At 40.6% G+C, this 23,387-nt stretch overlaps 3 protein-coding genes across 3 annotated transcripts; 1 reads left to right on the forward strand and 2 right to left on the reverse strand.

Annotated features, from left to right (window-relative positions):
• Window positions 1-1,304: 1,304 nt before the first annotated feature.
• On the reverse strand, window positions 1,305-17,664 carry LOC108145382 (transmembrane protease serine 9). The gene is made up of 4 exons (XM_017270776.2): window positions 17,467-17,664; window positions 4,026-4,504; window positions 2,936-3,656; window positions 1,305-2,038 (listed from the first exon to the last, which is right to left on the reverse strand). Exons 2-4 carry the CDS (start codon window positions 4,251-4,253, stop codon window positions 1,371-1,373), a joined length of 1,617 nt encoding a protein of 538 aa, XP_017126265.1. The 5' UTR covers window positions 4,254-4,504; window positions 17,467-17,664; the 3' UTR covers window positions 1,305-1,370.
• On the forward strand, window positions 9,131-14,172 carry LOC108145348 (chymotrypsinogen B; the record flags this gene model as incomplete). Its single annotated transcript, XM_017270738.2, is given in 5 exon segments — window positions 9,131-9,259; window positions 13,097-13,295; window positions 13,448-13,493; window positions 13,558-13,706; window positions 13,767-14,172. Coding segments are annotated over 5 exon segments (921 nt in total), but the record flags the coding sequence as incomplete, so codon positions are not given.
• Window positions 17,665-20,538: 2,874 nt separating the features above from the next.
• Window positions 20,539-23,063, reverse strand: LOC108145524 (protein peanut). The gene is given in 2 exon segments (XM_017271009.2): window positions 20,539-22,543; window positions 22,545-23,063. Coding segments are annotated over 2 exon segments (1,623 nt in total). The 5' UTR covers window positions 22,857-23,063; the 3' UTR covers window positions 20,539-21,232.
• Window positions 23,064-23,387: the final 324 nt, after the last annotated feature.

The raw sequence follows: 23,387 nt of genomic DNA on the forward strand, positions 1-23,387 counted from the left end.
GGTAGCCAAAAACTGCAAAACTGTAAAACAAACTGCAAAACAAACACGGCCAATACATTGCAACAACTCCGGAATGCAGGCGAGCTTAGCTAGACAGCGGATATGCGGATATGCGGATGTACAAAAAACTCGGCGAGGGTGGAGCTAGAGCATTGAAAAAGTGCAACGCCAGTGCCGGGTTAGACAAAAAGACCAAACAGGTCCTCCAGAAAAGGGAGTAAAAAGAAAACGCAGCCGCCAGACGAGATACGTATTGCCTTTAAGCCTAAAAGCGAGCTTCATCTGTTATGCGAAACGTTTAATTATTTATATGAAAGGAAGATTCTGGCTGTGTATGTACAAAATAAAGCAGTTGAAAAGAATTTTATTGACAGGCCCTCTGGCTGAATGAAGGGTTATAGCTTGACGATTGCCGATTGCCGTTTGCAATCGCCGCACCAGAGGTTAATTAGTTGACATTTGCGCTTAGTTGCAATGCCTCAGGCGGAGGACATAGAGCTCCAGCCAGGCGTTCCCATTCGCATGCATGATTGACAGTCGAGTGGTGGGTACATCCCATCCATCCATCTGCTGGTGCTGATATATTCCTCACAAGCGCGTTCAGGCAGCGCGACAAACTTGACACCCACTTGCGGGTGTTGTTGAGTGGCTCCACACGCTGAAATCGGAGGTGGAGATTACCTATAGATAGACTTTCGTTGGAAAACGTAATTCATTATGTTTCTAAAAAGAATTAAGAACGAGGCTACCGGTAAAAAAAGTTTTAAAGAAGGTTGAGTCATTTTCAAATCAGGCTTAAGGGTTTCATTTCACAAATATATACAATTTAAACAATGGTAAATACAGCTATTCCAAAAAAAAAAATTATACCGAAAGAAGTGGACAATGACATCAAAAAATGAGTCGAATTAAAATTAGGCTTATGAATTTTATACCAAAAATGTTTATCATTAATAGTAATCAAACATGATCATCAATAAAAATACCACTCATTTTGTATCTAAAAATAACTAAACAAAACAAAATAAAAAAAAAAATTTAACAAAAGAAATATTTCTTTAAAATGATGGGCTATTTCACATTATGAAGTTGCCAAAAACCGTTAAAGTTTCTAAACCTGATCTTTAATTGTTTTACTAACTGATTCGTATTACAAAGAATGACTTCATATGAGAGCTTAATTTTTTTAAGCGGCCTTTTAATGAGGTATTCAAAAACCATTCCGATAATCTTATTTGTTGTATTAACAATGGCTAACCAGCTTTTACAATCCCCATGTCCCATTAATCAAAAACGCTTTTCGATTAACTTTGGACGACTTTCTTAGCCTTACTATAAATACTGTACATAAATCAGAGTAGTTGCTGGTCTTATATCCGGCCAGGACAATAGGCCACCTCGGGGCTTTTGGTCCGAATCCACTTGATGAAGGAGGCGACTCGCGTGTTGACCGACGGCTGTTGGGTGGCGCAGGCCTGGCCAAAACTGACGATGCCCACGGCCACCAGCCGTCCATGGATCCGCTCGTAGAGAGCCCCGCCCGAGTCGTATTGGCAGGTGTCCCGGCCCGGAGTGTAGGTGCAAAAGGTGTGCGGCGGTACTCCGCCGGCGGAGAGCAAGGTCTGCCGGCACCGCTGCCCATCGATCACGTCCAATGTGGCCTTCAGCAGGCGGTGGGTCTGTGGTCCGCCATACGAAGTGGTGCCCCATCCGGCGGCGACCACCTGGTGACCGGCCAGTGGAAGTTTTCGGCCATCCTCCGTCGGCTGCAGTGGCAGGCAGGCAGGACCCACATTCATGCTCCACATGATCGGCGAACGTGTCTTTAGCAGGGCGATGTCGTTCCTCGGCTGTCCGTCGCTCGCCTGGCTGAACGCCTCGTGCAGGATCAGGGCCACAAGGTCGTAGCGACGGGTGGCGAACGTCTCATAGGCACTGGCCAAGTCGTGCTCGCCCACCACCACACGCAGTTGGGCGGCACTGCTCGTCTCCGGGCCAAGAAAACAGTGCGCAGCCGACAGCAAGTAGTGGTGATGGACTGGGAAACAAGTAAAAGGAAAAAAGAATGAGTATTATTACACTGGCTTACAAATTTAAATCGATGAAATCCTCCAGAAATCCAACCATGATTCAGAAAATGACACTCAACATTTTTTATATGGTACTATTTTTCTTTAAAGTGTTTTTCATGTCAATTTTATGTATAAACTTCCATAACTCTTTTGTTTCTTTTTGAGTAAACAGCGTCCAAAAAAATATATAACACAATAAACTAAACAAAATTTTAAAACTTTTGTAGTTTGATTTATCAAAACTCAGTTTTTCTAAAAATCTCTTCATCAAACAACAATCCATGTTGATTTTAGTAACTTGAAAGTATAATTTTTTCAACCAAGCAAACATATATTAGGTAATTAATCCTTCGACTTTACTAAAACTCTTTTGTAGTTAAATATAAGGTTCTAAATAAATTAATGGTGTGAAATCGATTTAAATTTACATGTGACATTTGGAAGTAACAGACCGCTAAACTAAGAAATAAATAAATTGTTTTTCATTTTTGTTTGGAATATGCACGTTAGATTATGAAAACAAATGCTCACAATAAATAAACCAATTGTCAATTATCATAAACATGGCGACAAATGCAAAAATTAATGCAATGCCCTTAAAAATACTTATACTTTTACAAAAAAAAAATGCAAAATTAAGTTTTAAATTTCTTCAAGCTGGTGGTCTTTTGTTTTAAGCCAAAAAAATCCTTGTAAATTTATACCAAGTCTTAGCACTGGTTTTTTTTTAGATTTGGAATGGTTTTTGTTGCTTTATAATGAACAATTTTCATTGAATTTGAACCTTAGCTTGCTCAGCCTTAGTTCGACGCATATAGTTGATTCCAAGACCCGTTCCCCGATATTGTCTCGAGTTTACTTACTGATGGCAGCGCCGCAGAAGAGTTTTCCGTGCTTCTTGGTCAGCACACCGGCCATGGGCGGGAACTCGTGCAGGACTGCCTCCTCGTTGGTGGGACTGGCTATCCGGGGAATGCGGCTCCAGCCGCAGCTGCACGTGGGCTGAATGGCCTCGACGAGGCAGGTGAAGCGTCCTCCTCCCTGGCGAGTGGACGGTGCGAGGGGGTAGGTGGTAACAATCCGGGCACGTTTTCCGGAAGTCTTTGAACTGCTGCGAATTGGCAATGCGTCGAGGTAAATAGTCGTAGTTCTGGACTTTCTGGCCTCTTCGTCATCGTAAAGTAAGGAGGCCACATAGGCCAAGGCATCGCTGACGCCCACATCCTGCAGCACGTGCAGCACCTCGTCGCTTAGGTCCTCCTCGGATTCCTCTGGGTCCTCCGACTCCTCCGGCAACCCAGGCTCCACCTCAGCCTCTTCAGCGTCCTGTTCCTCTATGGAAACACCTTGTGGTGCATGCGTAGTTGTGCTAGTAGTTGCGCCCGCCGTGAGTTTATCCTTTAACTTGACGGCGGAGGGCGGCTCCGAATGTCCATTGGATATGTACGAAATCACCGCACGATTGAGAAAACTTTTGCGCTCGAATTTTCCGCTGCCACAAAAGTATTCCGAACTTGTTAACACCTCGTCGCCTTCGGAATTGAAGTGGAACACCTCCGTGCGGCATTTCAAATCCGTGGAAAGCTGCGGAAGAACGAGCTATGCAAAATGGCATTTGTTGATGAAGACCCACAGTGATGCCACTTTGACTTTTAAAATTCTAAACTTCTTAACTCTGGCGAAGTGTACAGCTTTTAACGAATTGAAAACTTTAATATTATTTAAAAAATTAGTTTAAATCGAAATTCAAATAATTTTAAGTATTATTTTTTTGTAACTCTTTATGCTTGAAAATGTATTCGTTTTTTTTCTTTGAATCAAAAAGAACGGAAATTCTGGCAAGGGAATTTTTAACATTTTTTCCGGCTTACGATTGAAAATAGGACACACCTTTTGATTGATTTGAAACAGGTTTACTGGCATCACTGTTTAGTTTTCACTTCATATCCTCACCGTCTGCAGTTGGAGCTCGCATTTGAATTGCAGCACCTGATCCTTGGGAGCCTCCACCGCATAACGACAGGAAGTGCCTCTGGGATAGAGAGCCGGGTAATAGGGCGAGTTGATGAGCAGTTTCTGGCCCGATTGCAGCTTCACCTGGTGGTTGCACTGATCGTAAAGGCCCTTGGCAACGTTCACTCTCAAAAGATTTAGGAGCAGCAGCCAAGTCCACACGTCCATCACGATCGCGACAGCGTCTAGGGCGGTACTGAGCCAGCTCCGCCGACGAAAGCCTCTTAAGAATGGTGTTGCTATCAGGCGAGCCAGCACGCGATCTGCCTACATCTCCATACGAGTCTCTCAACACCTCTTTTCAGCACCCACGCCCTGTTCCTGCCTTAAATACGAGTTAATTAGGGTCTCGAAGAAATCCCAAAATTGTTACCGCCGAAAAGAGAAGTCAGCAGCCGGCACACGATCGTCTTATGCGGCTAATTGAAAGAAAGTGCAAGTGTGTCAATCAAAAACTGGTTTTTAAATGTGTAACTCTATAAAACTTGTAGGAGGAAGTGACCATAAATAGAACTGTGAGGCAACCAGTTGGGGTAGGTCTTAAATGAATCGGAGACTCGTGTAATCTCAAATAAATTTAATATATTGAAACGAAATTAAAATCATTTCACATTAAATAATTTATGAACCGTTTTTAGAGAAATTTACACTTTTTGAAGTTTTCATGAACTGTTTGTTCTTTTCCACAACATTTGGATGCTCCTCATTACGTAAAAGCTAAGAATGCTATGTTTGTCGACATTTAAAATTATGTTATTCTTATTTATGCATGTTAAAGTATTATAAATAAATACAAATCATTAAAGGGTGAAAATGCAATAAATACGAAAATGCGATGTTTCGAATAAATCATTCCTTGCAATTTTAATGGAGTTGCCTAACTTGCAATTGTGTATCATGGCGCCTATAAACCTATCATACAGCCATTAATTCCGGTTGCCCGAGATCTCTTTAAAGTCAAAAACTTCGCACCAGCCGCACCACCCAACCACTCCCAACCGAACTCATTTTTTAGACCACTGCCAGAGCTGCTTAATTGGATGTGCTCCACATGAGCAAAAAAGAGGAGAGCACACAAACTACAAGACCAGGATAAGCGAAAAAAAAATGAAGTCGAAGCCGGGCAAGTTTGTCGCCCATTTTGTAAAATAAATATCAGAAAAAAGTAAAAGACTTTTGGGAGGGACGACGGATGGCGCCGTGTCTGTCAGAGGCGCAGAGACAAACGCTTAATGCTAATATTATTTTCTTGCTTAACAAGCGATGAGCTACACGCGGGGCCCATCGGCTGCCTGGCCGGGATTTTTCTCGCCAACCCACTGGACGACTGGATGTGACTTATTTGCACAAGCCATAAAAAATTTAACTTTATTTCGCCATTTTTAATTTCCTACTCCGCGGATTGCGACGTGGCGCAGAGCATTCGGCGTAAACAGTCAACGTTGGACAATAACTACAAAACCCGACCCGGAGACCGACGACCAGAGCTGCTGGGTCCTAGACATCGTCCATTCTCCACCCAGTTCAGAAGTCCACATGGAACAATGCTGGGGATAAAAAAAAGCAGAACCTTGCTTTCCACTTCCCTTTTTTTTTCATTTTTAGCCCCGTGGAGTGGAGCGAGCGGGGAAAACAAACAGCAAATAATTCAAAGTGGATACAACTAAAGCAAAGTCAAAGCTAATATACGAAAATGTAATAAAAATTAAAAAGAAATAAAAACGAATTAAAATGAATTTCGAAGGAGCAGCAAAGAGGGGATGGGAGAGGGGGGTGAGTTCCACGGGGGGGTCACCGCAAAAAGCGACAGTTGTAGGACTTCTCTTTGCGCAGTGGGATGATGACACATGCCAGTGGAGGTTGCTGCACCCATGAAAGGGTCTTCCGGCGAAGGGAGCGGATAAAAATATGTGACCATTTGAAGGATAAAATTTATAGGAGCACTAAGTCCATACAAGGTAAACCAATGCATAATATTTTAAAAATTTAACATGTAATGAAAGTTTTTCAACAAATTAAGTTTTCTATTTATCATTTCAATTAGCAAATAATAGATTCCTGCTAAGGTTATATATACAATAATAATTTGTCTTCATTCCGCAGGGCTTCAAAAAAAAATGATGAACTCAACACAGCTCAATACGATAGGAGCATTAGCCTACCGACATTTCTTCAAACAAAAAGTTATTCAAAATACGTTCTTAAACATTATAAAAAGAGTTGCTATATTTGCTAAATGTTCAGTTTGAAAACGGAATTAAATATTAAAACTGACACAATAAAACATTTATCGAATTGTATAGTTGGTTTTGGCGACCTTTCCAAATTGTTTATAAAAGTTTACTTTAATTGTAAGAAAAATAAATTGTTAATAATTTAAATTTTGTTCATAAAGTTTTAAACTAATAAATCAGAATAGAATTATTTCTGGGCGGCATCTAGCAGTGAACTGAAGAACTTCAATCTGACACACAGATGGCGCCCTTAAACGATGTAAGAAACGTAAGTAGAAAGCAGGTATTGTCGATTAACGCTAGATGGCGCCAGCAATTTGTGTAACAAGATGTAAAATAAATGTCTACATATTAATTTTTAACTTAATAATAATGAAATAATTTAACTTTTTTGTATTTTATAGCAATAATATTAGCTTATTTTTAATATTTTCTTAAATCACATTATTGTTTTAAATACTTTGTATAGTTTTTGAGTAATGACAGTTTAGAAGTTTATTCCCACCACACCACCTTATGATACATGGTACAATCACACATATATCCGCTACTCCTTTAATGATTACCTGGTTGCATTTCATCCACCGCCGCTTCCTCTTGCCAGGCGTTTTGCTTGACCAGCGCAATTAATTAACAATAGATTGTTTTGGCCACAGGGTTCCAAGTGACCCACAGGAAGTGCCGGGCCAGCACAATAGTAGCCCAAAGGAGAGAGATCCTTCCGGAAGGAAGAAATGAAGCCAAGCGCAACAGTTGCATGAAGTGCGGGCACTTCAAATTAATAAAAGGAACTGCAAATAACAATGGAAATTAAATGGAAAAGGAAAGGTCAGTCAATGGAACGTCCTGGGGAGAGAGATGTGTGCAAGTGCATGTAGTCCTGGCTGCGTGGGGTCCTTTCCCACAGGTGTGTGTCTGTGATTTTTCCAGAGTTTCCACTGACCACTGAGCCTTTGATCAGGACCGCTGCTCTCGGTGCAAATCTAATTAACGCTCCCCCAAGAATAACGATCGATCTTCGGGGCCAAAGATCTGTTTGCTTGCATTGCCATTCGATGCGCCAATGTGAGCTCAGACAAAGGACTCTCCATGGCAACAGGACTACCTGCGAGTCCTTGAGAAACGCACTCCATAAGTGTGCGCGTATCAAATTACCATTTCATTTTATTTTATTTCATTTCATTAGTTGGTTTTCTGTCTTGTTTTTTCAATATCCCTTTTCTCAGAGTCCTTAGCCTAATTGCTTGTACTGGAATGCAAGTGAAATACGAACGATTTTCAGTCGTTCTCTGATTTATGGGACAGCGAACATGTCCCATTTCAATGCCAATGGATTCCATATGATAACTGACCACCCACTCGAGATCTCGAATCACATCATCACCCGTCGCCCTAATCCTGACTGATCTCTGGGCTAAATACCTGTTAACCTGTTTTCGAGCGCAAACAAGCAAAATGTTTCTCCCAGGCGAACAAAGGAACCCTCTGTCCTGCCACAACAAACGAGATTTTCTCAGCACCTCCTTTGGCCAACGATCTTATCGATGATGCGAGGGTGGGCCCACATCAAATTGGTTCCCACAGGCCGTGGCCCATATTTTGCAATTTAGATTTCTATTTATTGTCTGGCCCGAGAATATCCTTTCTGCGTGCTGGTTGCCCTTATGCGCTCCTTTTCTTCCGCTCACCGGAAGGAAGTGCACGAAATTTGTGTGAAATGTCTCAAAACGACGGCCTGGGGCGGGCACAGGAAATTAGCAGAAATCGGAAACATTTGGCCCTGACAAACGAAATTAAATTAGAATTTATGTATAGTTTGAGTGTTTAAAGAAATATTTTAAGTCCAAGTTAAGTTTAAGTCCTCATTTCAATTATGTTTATGTTTGCCTTTATGCTTAGATAAATTTATATTTTATAAAAAAAAGCATTGTATGTGAAAAATTTAAAACTTTAAAAAATTTTATATTTATTTAAAGTTTGAAGTTGATCAAATAAAATTGGAAAAATTAAATGGAGAAACCTTCATTTGGCAGCCCTATTTATTGTAATGTATAGTATTTAGAAAATAAAGTGTCGTAATTTTAAAACAGTTTTTTTATTATATATTTAGTGATATATTTATTGTTTAAATTTAAATGCCAATGTAAGATACATATAAATTTGTCTGTTCCTTTTAAAGGCGCAAAATATGGCTTTTAAAGAAAGAACTTCGATGTTTTTTTTTAAAAACATCAATTCAGTTTACTTTATTTTTTGTCCTTATTAAATATGTTGTTTTGTATTTACAAAAATATGAGAAAAAACTGTTTTCTTTTTATTTTATAAGCTTAAGATAAAATTTAAATCACACTTCAAAGCATTACATTTGTGTTACCAACGTAAATGAATATTACTTAGGTAAATTTGCAAAAAAACTAAGGGCACAAGCCCTTATTTATTAAAAAAAAAAAAACTGTAACTGAAGTTGCATGGCCTTTTTACTGAAATATTTTCAAGCCAACCATTTATTTGCCAAGAAGTATTCCTTGGGAACCGCTTTAAATCATTCCCCTAACTCTTCCTGATCTCTCATCCACTCGCCGCCCACAATTTTCCGAGTTTCCATCAAATTCACACCAAACAAAAGGAGCTGAGCGAATTCCCACCGCACAACGCACAAACTCGCACTCAAAGACTTTCCCAAGCCAGACACCTTCGACAAATTCCCATAGCAAACAAATTTGACTTTTGCATACCTGTGCATGTATGTGCAGTATGGCCAGGGCCAGGACCTGAACCTGTTACCCCTATTTGCCGTGCCCCTCCGTGCATTGAATTCTCACGGCCGGCAACGGCAACACTCCAACGCACACACAAAAGGACATCCAACCCTGTGAAACAGGTTGCCATGGGATCGAGAATGGGAACCCGAATGGGAACAGGACGATGACATGTCCTGAAGTAGGCGCTTCGTTTTCGTTTCATTTCGTTTGGTTTTTATTGATTCAGCTCGTTGATCAAAATAAACGATTAGTGTAGCACACAAGAATCCTTGCTGATCCTTCAGAATTTTGCGCTGAGAAATTCCTCAATTTTTTATTGTTTTGTTCCCATTTTTGTGTGTGCTCGATATGGGGATGAATTAGAAGGCTGGGAAAATTAGTTTAACGGGTTCGCCCTGGAATTTTTTGGGTGAGATTTACAATTATCGGCAATTTATTATTCCCCCAGTTATTTTGATAAGAAATTTTGTTGGCTTATCGGGTGATTTTTTTATGATTGCGGCTGTCACTCAAATGCATTTTATCGGAAAAAGGAACGATTTGTCGTTTTCCAAGAACCATCGACCATTTTTGTTAGGAAATTTCGGACAAACTTACATAACATAACCGGACACAACCTTTTTTACAGATTCCCGGAATTAAGATTGACTTTCTGGTTACGACCAACGTTTTTTACGCAAATGTAGGGTCACTTTTTTTTATCAAAATAAAAAAAACGCGAAAACAATTTCTGGACTTCCTAGAACCCTGGTGAATAACAAAATATTACCTCATAACCGGACAAAGCCTTTTTTTTTAAAAATTTCTGGAACTCAAACTGACTGTGTTTTTGGCAAACGTTTTTTACGCAAATCTAGCTGCACTTTTTTACGCAAAACTAAAAAATATGCAGGAATAGACGTAAAAAGGCCCCAGACTTCCTGGAAATTTGGCATAGCCCTTCCATCCGCCGAATGTCCCGTTGTACAAGCCGCTAATTGTCGTGCTAATGGCTTGAGGATGCAGAAGGATATCCTTGCATTATCCTTGCCACCCGCCGTCTTTATTGTGACCAAAACAAATAATCACCCATTGCTCATATTGTCCAGTGTTCAAACGGTCTTTACGAGCGGCCCATAAAGTTATCCTTTCTTGCATCCTTTTGAGCCGCAGTCCTTCCTCGCAAGCAGTTCTGCCGTCAACTTTGCGCATCGCATCCTTTCGAGCCCTTAAAAGGAACTCCCTCACTGGAAATTTGCCAAATCATAAAATGTAACCTTGTGCCGAGGCCATTGCATCCCATATTATTAACATGTAGTGGGAGTGGGAGTGCACTATAAAGCCATTAGCGCTCCCATCAAGGTCACTGAATTTGTTTACATTGACTTGGCCGACCATTAAGCCGTAAGTACTTAGAGACATTAACGATGAAAACCAAGAACTAGGACAGCTCAAGGTCTGTCTGGATGTGAAGACAGTAATTTTATAGAGCTCGGTAATTTAACAAAAATCAGAAACCGTTGTCAATAAAACAAATAATTGGCAAGAGTCCCAGAAATAAAATTGAATTAAACTAATATTGGTATTATTATTAGGCATTGTATTTAACAAGCCCGCAAAAATTTTTGTATAGCTAATTTAATTTTAAATTTAGAACACTTATTAATTTTTTGAGTATAATTTAAAAACTAAGCTATAATAGTGAATAAAATATATATACCAATACTTTTTTGATAATCTAATGAAATATTTTAACTAACTTGCTTGACAATCTAGTTAAAAGTTTTGTCATTAGGTAAAGTGTATTAAGTGTATTTTTGGTACAAACGGTAAACCAGAAATTTTAATAAGTACAACTTTTCATACCTAAATATTTTTTTTAAATATCCTAATGGATCACGAATGATTTGCAACTGAGCCATTGGAGATTCGCCTTTGTGCCCATTCTGGTTTCCCTCTCAATACGAGTTTATGCCAAAATATATAATTTTTTTTACGATGCCTACTGTTTGGGAATAAATCCACAATTTACGACATTTAGCTCGCTTCGCAGGAACTGTAATTTCTTTGGCAAACTTCTTTTGTTGGCACAGGCTGTGCGTGAGAGCCAGGCCTGTTTTCTCCCCTAGATCCCCCTAGCACACGCTTCTGCCACATTCCCCCCACCCAAGGACGAGTTTCTTTTGCGACGCAGCTAGATCGCAAATCTGCTACCCGAAAAGCCAGATAAAATTCGACAAAATGGCTGAAGCGTGGCCAGGAATGTATAAAACACTAAGGAACTGCAGAACTTTCACACGCGTTGCACACAACCAAGACTGTTTTTTTTGTTTTTATGTTTTTCGGGGTGTCTTAAGGAAAATCTTTCGCTCAAGCAAAAACAACAGCTGCAATGGCAAAGAAAACCCCCTGAAACTGGGAAAGGTCGTTGCGCCTCAGCGACCCCTGGCAACCTCCTGCTCCTACCCCGAACCCCCTTTTTGAGTTTTCGAACCAACCCCCTGATTGTACATTTCGCAAAAGATTTCTCAAAACAAAGCCAAGTAACCAAGGGGTGGAGACTTTGAGCTGCGCATGCGCAGCAAACTTTTGCTCGATTTTTTAAGGAGGTTTCCAGACGGCGGGGTGGTGTGTACGTAAGTCTATATAACATATGCATAAAAAAAGGTATGCGCAGATATATTATATTGGTTGTGCGATGCGATGTCGTCACACGACTTGGCGCACACCTGGTCACGAGTTGCCATGCGATCCAGGCGATTCCCTGTCGTATCTGACCTCAGGCAAACTGGCTTCGCTTCGATTCGTTCTGGCTGAGCGATATGTTAAATTAATGGTTTATTTATGTAGAACGAAGTTCTTCTAACAAAAACCCTAATTAGTTTTTACTTTTCGCCCAAAAGGTCGAGAAAAAATAGAACTATATTTCCCAATCATAATCGCTTTATGGTTCACCTACAAAAATCTCTCAAAGAAAAGGAGATTGTCACAACACAGGCACAGCCAGAGTCAGTCGAGGGCGTTACCTGATTTTCCCCGCTTTTCCAGGAAAACGCGTTATGGTTTTATAGACACTTTTGCACATTCACAGCGAAAACTGCAAAAATTGTGAACCGAGCACCCCCACGGTGGCATGCATAAAGTGTTTATGAGTGGCCAAGGATCCCGATTTCCTCCTCCTCCTCCTCCTCCTCCATCTTCTATTCATCATTCTCTTCCGGGGAGTTTCCTTTTGGCCATATCGGCGACACTTGCTGTGGTCAGCGATGCTCGGTTTTCTGCCAAAACCCAGAGCCCAGAAAACCCCGAATAGATAATTTGCTGGCAACCATGAAAATGGTTAGAGAACTGTGCTCTGCTGCTGAGTTAGCCGGAATTCCGAGGCTGAGACATTTCACGCCCCGTATCCTTAGCTAGAATGTGAGCTGAGCTCGGTATTGAGTCTTTGAGTTGAGCCTTGAGTGAGTGAGTTTCGGGCAGAGTTTTTGAGTATGAGTAGTATTAATGAAATGAGTTTTATAAATCTGGCCCCAGCCAGATTAGTATTGTTAATTATTATACATAAATCGAAATGAAAAACTTGAGGTCATAGTTGGTTATAAATCTTTATAACACAACGTTTTTTTGATAACTTTCATCACACTAACACTCCCTAGGGAGTTAATATAAAAAATAAAATACATTAATAAGTGGAATTATAAGCGAATGCTCTTTGAGAACTTGAAAATTTGTACTTCATTTTTTGTTAAGTTATCACCAATTTAGTTTTAATATGTTTCGGACAGAATAAATAAATAATTCAGAAAAAGAAAATCTTTTGACATCGAGGTCTAAGATCAATTGGTTGTGATTAATATTACCATTTTTAAGCGATAATATTTTTCATGTTCACAGTTCCTACTTTGGTTTTCTAAGAATTCCAAAAGTTTGCTAAATTTTGGCTTGGCTTATCGCCAATGCTTCTGCTTATCAATTATGGGTTATTTAATGAGTAAATTTTAAATTCAAACAGTTCGTTTCTTTCGTTTCACTTAAGATGACGCTCACGATTTTTCTAGTGGTTTTGTCCGCATTCTTAGTCCTAGAGACACGAGGATCGGTTCAGTTGCTGGAACCAGGATGCATTTCGCCTAAGGGGGTTACCAACGAAGGCCAAAATGTTGATTCAGCTCAATGGATTGCATACTTAGTTCGCCAAGGGGCTTACACATGCTCAGGATCACTTATTACATATCGTTCGTATTTGGTTAAAAGTCGTATTTATTTTAATGTTTAGCATTATTCGTTTTGCATTATATTTTTATAAACTTAATTTCTGATTTCGGAATCCAAACTTTTTACTATTTATTGTATTTAATTATTATTATTTTTCTAATTACTATTTTAGGCTTTGTGCTTACGTCGGGTCATTGTGCAGAAATAACCGAAAACTTGTAAGTAACAAAATTCCAGACCCTGTTTTTGTGTATCTGTATAAAATTCGAATTATTGTTACAGATATGTTAGATTGGGACACAATCAATCGATGCCACGAAATGGAAAAGATGATATGCCAGTCATGGCTGTTTTTCGTCATCCAAAATACGAAACCATTATGGCCAACGACATTGCTTTACTTAAACTGGATCGATCTTTAAAAGACCAAGGTACTTTTCCTATTTAATTACTTTAACTCGTACAGTCTTGCTAAGTAAGGTTTTTTGCAGCGGAAATCAGGCCGATCTGTATTATTTTGAACCCAGGGTTTGATAGCCCGATTAACTTTATTCAGAGCTTTTCTTTAATTGGATGGCGTCGAGTTGAAGGCGATATTCAACAAATAAAAGCGACTCTCGAAATTGTTCCAGTCGTTAGAAGTGACATCGGAAAGACCGAATATTGGTGTCGCAACCAAGAAGAACGATTTTGCTGCAATAACCCCGAGATTTCTGAACACACCGCGGACCCCGGAAGTCCATTGGGAGCACAGGTTGATTTCGATGGCACCCAAATGTGGGCTCAATTCGGAATATTTAGCTCAGGACATGGCGACGCAAGTTATGGCATATACACTGATGTTTATCACTATTCACCTTGGATTATTGATACAATTGAACGAAATTGATTTTTATTTATCGGCTGCACTGTGAATAAAATATCCTGAATTAAAATAATAAAAATAGGTTTTTAAACTGGGAAAACGCATGGAACTTTGCTTCATAAGACACACACAATTTAACCTTACCATGAAAACGAAAAAACGTTTATGATGAATTTCAATTTAAATATTGAAAATTGAATTTTTAGGGATTACAACCGTTGAAAAAAAAAAGGTAGCAAACCAATTGTCAACTTTCATTTTAAAAAAACTCTACAGAGCCCCTATTTTGATTTAAAACGAACATTTAGGACACTTCCAAAAACATAGTGACAGATTCTGACAGATTTGAGACCTAGAAATGCGACCTATCTCACAGTTTCCAGGGATTAGCTAAAAAAAGAATCTCTGCTGCCACTTCAATACCGACATAATGTCCTGCAGGACTTGGTAAAAAAGGAAGACCAGCTGTTGAAAGTAGAACGGAGTGGGGGAGAGTTTGGCGCGTGCCAGGAAAAGAACACCGGGCCTATGGCTCAAAGTAACGTTCATTTCGGGATCGCAGATAACAATTACCCAAACAGGACGACGTTGCTGCTCAATGTGCAACTGCAACCCCCGAAGAGAGAGCTCATTGCAGGACTCATTGAGGGTCCTGCCAGCAAAGAGGGGTCCCTCTTTTGTGCTGGATCCTTTGCTCCTTTGCCGCGTGGCTCAATAATTTCGTTGGCTGCGCACATTGTTGAGTCGAGAAATTACCGAATGTAACGTATTTCCCGGCACCTCGGCAGCTGATAACTTCCTGGCACGTGTGCCACGTTCCCAAAACTCTGCAACACATCTCACTCCCCTCATTTCCGCCTGTCTAATTCAGCTTAATTAAATCAATTTGATGTGGCTCCACAAAACCATCATCTGTCCGATTCACAATAAGAATAATAACAATAATGCCCCAGAACCAATGTGTCACAATCGAGACCAGCACAACACAAATCTGTGGCAAGTGCTTCTTCCTCAGCAGCGCTTGCATCATTCACCAGCAATTTGAACATCAATTATGAGCATTGAATGGATTCTGATAAGTAGAATGGTGTTCCTGGAAAGGGGGACTCGGGAGGGGTCTCCAACAATCCATCCGACATGTATAGAGGATGAACAGCACTCAGCATGCGGAGACATTCAATGGACCAGGCTGGCTCACAAAAAAGAAAAGGGTGGCACAAGCCAAGATGCATCACAAAAGGCCGTCCACCAGCAGCAGCAGTGGCGCCCAAGAGAAGGGATATCCAGAACAACCAAGGTCAACAAATTTCAAAAGATAGGGCTGCTGCAAATTCTATAAATAATTAATTTAAAATTATTTTTTAACAACTTTTCTCAATCCAAAATTTTGTGCTTTTGTTATTGCATTATAATTCAACAAAAACTTGGTTTTAATTCATAAACGAAAATATATGCTTTGTATGTTAGTATACAAATTTGTCTTTCAAACAACTTTCAAAATGCCGATCGCAATGTTCAATTAACTGCAAAAAACACATACCTGGCGCTTATCGCAAAAGGTTTTAACTATCTATTGATAAAGTCAACCACTATTTTTTACGTCTTAAAAGTACCTAAAATGAATCATAGTGTGTATAGGTTCTGATGTGGATGCAAGGTTGCTGACACATATAAAATTCTGATAAAAATTTGAGATAAATTGTTGACTTTATCTCTGTATTACGTTAAAGCAATATTATAAACTTAAATTATTATATGCTTAACAAATTTGTTTTAAAATGCCATAAATTAAAAATTTAATTTTAAAGAAGTACAAAGAAATATTATAAAAAAATATATTTAATATGAAATATTATCGTTGTGTTTAGCACAGTTTCTTAAATTTTATTTTGAGTTTTCCAAAGAATATGTGAATTGAGTCAATAAACAGAAGCCCCCCTTTCGTGCCACCTCTGCAATTCCGTCGCAGTAGTAGCAGCAGCAGCAGCAGCAGCATCGCATCCACCTAACCTACATTCAGGTCACTTGACGAACTGCCACCATATGAACAGACGCCATCATGCCAACCGCCCTCTCCCTCGCGACCCCAGGAACCCTGAGTCACCCAAATTGAGTTTGCATAACCGACTGGGGCAACTGTCAATGCCCAATGAAATCTGTTCCCAGGGTCAGGATGGCCGACCACAAATCTGCTCTTTGCCAACTGTCCCCAATTACATGAAATTATACCCGAAATAGCCCTTTCAGTTTTGATTTTTTTTTTTCTTGGTCCTTTGTTGGTTTGCATTGTTGAGAGCGAGCGTTTAAGAGGCATAATTGTGCGGTTAGTGTTCTTGAGACCATGTGTCAAGTGTCCTGACAGATTGTGGGATAAATGCCTGTTCAAAAATAAAAAAAAAGTCATAGTCTGCTCAAAAATCTGTATGTTAGGTAGGGGAACTTAAACGCATATTCTTAACTGTGTCACACATCTAAAAGTGAAAATAATGTATATAATTAAATATTCTACAAAATTATTTCAATTGGTTTGCTGCATGGCACAAATAAGCATTCCTACAGTCCCTCCTTAATCTTATAAATTTAATATTTATTGTCAATTTTATTTATACAATTTAATTAAAAATTTGGGAATTAAGGTACTTCCCACACTTGGAAGAAAAACAATATGAACAATGGGTTCAAATCCACCCCCAAAACTCTCTGAATCCAGAAAATATTTTCACACCTTCGCAAATGATTTGCCAGATAGCGGGATCACCTGTTAATAGCTGCGATTCCCAGGATGTCGGTACAATGGAAATATTCCAACTGTAAAATGCTCAACAAAAGCGAAACGAAAGATTTGCGGAAAAGAAAAGAGAAATAAGGAGCGGATGTTGTGCACGCTTCAAGCGCAAGCGATACGGAAATCAAAACAGGGACAAAGAGGAATAAAAAAAAAAGGCACCAAGATTGTGGGTGAGGAAGTTGTAGATGGTGAATTAAATTTTACCGCTATGGGATCGATATAGAGAGAAAGGTAGACTAAACGGATGTGGAGGAGAATCACTTCCGATCGGGATAAGGATATAGGACTACACGCAGATCTCCCGACCATGTCCACTTCCAGGTCATTTAACGAACAGTTCTTCTTTGTTAAATTTAAAATATTATAAAATTTTGGTAATTAACAAATTAAACGCTGGTTCAGATCGACTGTTTTATATTAAGGAATTAGGTATATAATTTATTTTGTTAAGTTCTTAAATCAAGAACAAATTATTGAAAAAATTTTCAACATCCAAGTTGTGGCAATAAAGAAAAAAAAACTTAAAAAATAAACTTACTCGATGTCACACTGTATAAAAGACTGTTATTGACCTCCAAAACAAATATCTTTGAGTGTCAATTTTAACAAGTGTTTGTTGGTCTTCAGCCGCGCTGGTTTTATGGACTATGCGTTTTTATCAACGCCACAATGTTGCGTTCCCACAAGTGTTGCATAAAACTGATAGAACTTCTCGATCGCTGCCCGCACGATCCCAATTTATTTGCATTGTAAACAAGTAAGAAATAAATATACATATGTACATATGAGCAATCATAAGGCTGAGGCAAACAAACCGGAAAAACGCGCTATTATCAGCGTGACATTGAGACGATGCGGGGGAAATGGGAGAAAATCAAACAAACAAACAAACCAATGTACCAACCAGACTATTAAAATCACTTCCCATTGCCTTGTCAAATGTCAGAACTCGTAAATAGGCAATTTGAAACTGTAAAACGGAAATCTCAAATAAAAACATAATGAAGCTTGTATTCTGTTGAACAGACTACAAAATGCCCAGTATCTTTAAAATTAAGTAAAACATTTAAAACAAAATGAAACCAAATTTGTAATTATCCAAATCAGAACACTTTCGAAAACATATTAAAAGTTATACGTTTTATAATGTTAAAGAACTTGAAACAAAAATCTTAGAACATAGGTAATGTGATATGATATTTGGATGCTTTTTATATTTGGGTAGAAATGTAAATGAATTCAGAAAATTATCCAAGCTACATTATATATTTAAATTCAATGAGTATTATATTATATAAAACAGAGTTAAATCTACAACAAAAAATGTCTTATAAATTAAATGCAGAACACACCTACTTGCAGAAGGATTTAACATTCTATTGATAAAGTAATAATCATTTATTTTTTAATAAATGGGATTTTTTAAATACATATTTCGTATTAAACCTTGGTTGATCATACCCACCTATGAATACCGCATGTTTAAGAGCGAGGCGCAAGCGCAGCTCTCTGTGTATTTCTCTCTGGCAGTCACGTAAGTGTGTCAATCTGATGTGAGTGTGTGGGGGAGGGGGCTCTTTCTTTTCCTATCTTTCTCCCTCTCTTTTCGTGGAGTGCCGGCTCGTTGGAAGCGGTCAACATTTGTTTTTAATCTTAAGCGTTTGTCCATTTGATGGTTTGTGTTTTTTTTCGCGTTTGACGTGAAGGAATGCCGTCAAGAAGCGTAGCAAACGCAGTAACAGGGTGTTCCGTATACGAACACACACACTCTCACCAGATGGACGCCACATCAAGCCCATCCACAGGCGAAAACAAGCGAGACTGTTGTGCTCTCATTCCAGCTCCCGATAAGCTCCCCACACATATAGTACATTACCCCTCTGCCTCTCACTCTCTCCCCCGTGTTATGTACTTGAGTCATCGTCCTAAAAACAACACAGCAGCGAAACAAACTCCACTTCACTACACTAAAAAAAACGGGATCAAACTCCGCTGATAAATTACACTCCCTCCCTAGGATATCATGTTTAGTCAAGGCGAATTCTCTTATTTTAAGATTTCATACATTAATGTAATCTTTGATAAATCTAAAAAATAGTATTTAAATATCAAAAAATAGTTAATGGAAACTAATTAAATTATCCAAGTGTATCCAATTAAATCATTATCATTATACTTAACTACCAATATATTTTAGAGATATTTAAAAATATAAAAGAAAACGGTGTTCTTGTAATAGCTCAAAATAAATATATTTAAATACATTTCGTTAAGTGCATTCCTCTCTCGCTGGAGCTTCTTCTTCTCCGGTGTTGCGTTCATTGATCGCCAAAGCCAATTGCTTCGAGTTGAGTTAAGTGCTGCGTCAACGTTGTTGACTTACATACTCGAGCACTCGTACAGGCAGCGTTGGCACACACACACACACACGCACAAGCATATCTTGATGGCCACCACCCCTGCCGCCCACCACCCCCCCTCTGATCGGCCCCTCCCTCCGCCCACTCTCGCTCCAAGTTTGTTCGATGTCTTTCACCAATGGATTTTCATTTTACGCTTTATACGGCTCTAATTGAGTGCCTTCCAATTGGGTTATGGATTAATTTTTTGTGCATAAATTAAATATCCATGCACACATGTCTCTCTATAAAGCTTGTGTCTGGGCATTTAGAAAGCAATTTCAAGTGGAGAACCATCAAAATGCAATACTTTCATGCACAGAAGAAGGTGTTTCAAATATTTGCTATAAGGAAATAAAAACATATTTAAATTAGTATCTATCAGATAAACTAAGTAGACATTTTTGTGGATATAGTCATTAATGTATGTCTGAACAATAATCGTTTTGCAACTCTTTAATGACATGACTATATCCAATATTTACTTTTTGCAAACCTTTTTATCTTATCTGACGTTATCTTAATTTTCGCAAAGTAAATCTTGCCATGTTATCATTATTACCATCTTATTACCAAATTCATTTTTAAGTATAACTAAATATGAAGTCAAAATATATTTTTCTTTTTAAAAAATATCATGGAAAGTTCTTGAAATCAAATATGTACACCTCTTAGATTTTCACAGCTATTGCTTTGACCGCGATTGTGAATACATAATTTGAAAGATTGTATGCATGTATTGACATATAGGGAGTGTCGGAGTTTTCGGTATTGCTTGAGTCGCATATGGCAAAGAACCACATAACTCTTAAAAATGAAAAGCATGATAATTATTCAATGGCACCCACTGTACTTTAAAGCCCCCACAAGATTATTCAGTGGTCCAATAAGCATCTAACAATGGACAGAGTAAACACTTTTAATTGTTTGCGGCGACTGATTTAACTATCCGCTTGACTCAAGCCACGTTCACAATCCAATGCTCCTTTAAACATGACTCATCCATATTTACCCTCACCTCTTTTATGTGTAACAAAAAAATTAGTCAGCGGTTGGAGAATGTTTTGTTGCTTCATTCGGACAATCCGAATATTTCAAAACTTAGCGTCACGCCGTTAATTCCCAGACGTGTGCCAATAGAGATCGGTGGAGCACCCTGTTCGATCGCATCTATCCGCTGCAGTTGAGTAAACAATAAAGTCAATATGGAATTCTTTTCGGTTTTTTATGTAGTTAAACTAAAGAGAAGACTTTATTTTATAAAATGCAAGAGTATATTTTGTTTCTTGTTGGTTTCTGCTGCTGTTGCCGCTTTTTGCTTTTGCTGGTGTGTGTTGTTTGGGTGTTTTATGACTTTATGCATAATAGGTAAAATACAATTACAATATCAATAGCATACGTTATACATGGGTTCGTTATAATTAATTTTAGGATCGATTTCGCCCCGTACTCGTTCTTTTTGCTTAGGTTTTCCTTTTTTTTTTTTGTTTTGTTTAAGCTTTAAGATATTTAAGTATTTTGTAAATACCGTTTTGTTACTGTTTCGGTTTAATTCGTTTGCGTGTTCAATCAATTCATTAGGCTAGCAAATGTGTCTCGTCAAGTAATGCGTGTGGATATATATTGGTAAAATACTGCAACTGCTATGTGTTATATGTACTCGTATAGTAATGTAGAAAACAAATGCAACGCCATCGCGGGACGATTGCTGTGCGAATAGAAGCCTTGTGGGGCGGCTGGTGGCCCAACAATAGATATATTTATGCACTTTTCAAATTACTTTATGTGGTAGGTATATATGTAGGATACGCTAGGGGTTTGCTTTCGTTTGTTTTGTTCTCGAGATTAGCGCTTAAGTATATCGGAAGGGGGGCAGGGATAGAGGGGTTATTTGAGCGGGTTGACTTAGAACAGACCCTTCTTTTTCTTCTCCTTCTTGCCATCCACATTGTCCGTGCTGCTGTTGGCCCCCAGGCTGCGTCGCTTGAGCTCCTCGAGCGTCACGTGGTTGACATCCTCCCACTCCTTCTTCTCGCGCTCGAACTCGCGCCTCTTCTCCTCCAGCTCCCGGATCTGCAGCTCCAGCGCCTTCTTGCGCTCCTCGTGGCGCCGTGCCAGCTCCAGCTCCGAGTCCCTGAGCTTCTGCATCTTCTCCTTGACCTTCATGTCAAACACCTGCTCCATCTCGGCCTCCATCTTCTTCATCTTCTGCTCGTGCTCCCGCTTCTCCTCTTCCATCTGGGTGAGGGGGTTCTTGTTGGACAGCCTGGCCTTTCCGTCGACCAGTCCCAGTTCGGATAGCTTCCGGCAGCGATAGTTTTCGTAGTGGACGTTGTTCGTCACGTCCTTAAGGTCCTGCAGGTGCGTGCGTATGACCATGTTGCGCAGCGCAATAAAGTCGCAGTGCGTCAGATTCTCCACCTCGACGAGGCCCCAGGGATAACGCCGGCCCCGAACCTTCTTTCCGTCCTGCTCGATGATGGTGTTGGCACCCACCACCGCAAATGGCACTCGGCTGCGCAGATTCTGTGTGGTCTTGGCCTCCTCGGCCGCATCCTCCAGCGTGGCAGGGAAGTCGTAGATCTTGATCTTGTGCTGGGCAATCTCATTGAGGATCTGCTTCTTGAACAGGTGCACCTCGTCGGGGGTCATGGTGTCCGCCTTGGCGATCACCGGCACCAGATTCACCTTGTCCGACAGGCTCTGCATGCAGGCAATGTCCAGCGGCAGGAGTCCGTGTCCCGATGGCGCTATGAAGTACAGGCAGCAGTGCACCCGGCTGTCCGAGATGGTCTTGCGGTACACCCGCGATTCGGCTGTCAGGTACTCCTCGTACTTGCTGTCCACGTACTCCAGGATGGGCACCCAGCAGTTGCTGTTGTCCACGGCATCCCCGAATCCGGGCGTGTCCACCACGGTGAGCGTGAGATTCACGCCATTTTCTTTGAGCATTACCTTGGTGGCCTCCACGGCCACGGTTTTCTTCTTACGCAGCGAGGGACCCGGATACTGTTCGGCGTTGTAGATGTCCGACAGGAACATGGAGTTGATCAGCGTCGACTTGCCCAGTCCACTGGCGCCCACCACCATCAGGGTGAACTCGAAGCCCCGTTTGACGGCCTTGCGGTAGACCTGATTGGGCAGATTGGCGAATCCCACATAGCCGGCGATCTCCATGGGCTTCTGGCGCACCGGCAGCGGAGGCTTCTGTGGCTTCCTGCAGCTGCTGGTGCTCCTTCTCCTGCAGATCGTGGGTGAGTTTGTTCGAATCGCCGTTGGAGGCGCCTCCGTCCAGCTTGCCGGCGGTCACTGGCACACTGGGCGGCTGATTGGGCGGACGACCGCCACCGCCGCCGCCCACCAAGGACTCGCTGCCGCTGCCGTTGGTGGCAGAGGACGCCGACGCCGACGCGGACGCCGATGCCGACGCTGCCTGCTGCTTGTCGCGCAGCGCCAGTTGGGCCAGGGTGCTGGGCAGAGCGGAGATTGCGCCGCCACCGCTGCCGCCGTTCGAGCGAGGACTATTCATTGGAATAGCGCCAAATTCGCCTGCTTTGCTCGCAAAGTTCGTTCTTACGTTAGCTTCACTGTATTAACTCAAGTTTTCTTGCACGGAACCGTTGCTTTTTGCACCGCTTTTGTCACGCCTACACCAGCTCTTTCTCGCTCTTACTTTTTTTGCATTTTTCTGTGTCAGTAGGACCGTCGGCGGCAACGCGAAAAATACTTCTGCTCCGCTCTCAGCGGCAACAACAACGCCCAGCTCCGCGCGCAGTATGACCATAGAAAATACCGAAAGGGAGCCGGAATAATACCAAACGACGCTTCAAACGAGAGCGCATGAGTAATACCCACACACTAACACACATACACATAGAAGTAGCAATGCACATGCACATGGATGCGGGCAAAAGAGGACTGTTTTTCGTAGCCTTATCATTTAGAACGGAATGTTATGCTTAAAAATAGACGAAAGAATGCATTCATGTGTCCCCGCACTTGGGATTCCAGATTTCTGGCCTGAATGACTGCTCTTGAGTGGCCACGGATCGCATTACAA

The sequence above is a fragment of the Drosophila elegans genome, unplaced genomic scaffold (genome assembly GCF_018152505.1).
Source record: "Drosophila elegans isolate 14027-0461.03 unplaced genomic scaffold, ASM1815250v1 contig_520, whole genome shotgun sequence".
In the NCBI taxonomy this organism is placed as follows: domain Eukaryota; kingdom Metazoa; phylum Arthropoda; class Insecta; order Diptera; family Drosophilidae; genus Drosophila; species Drosophila elegans.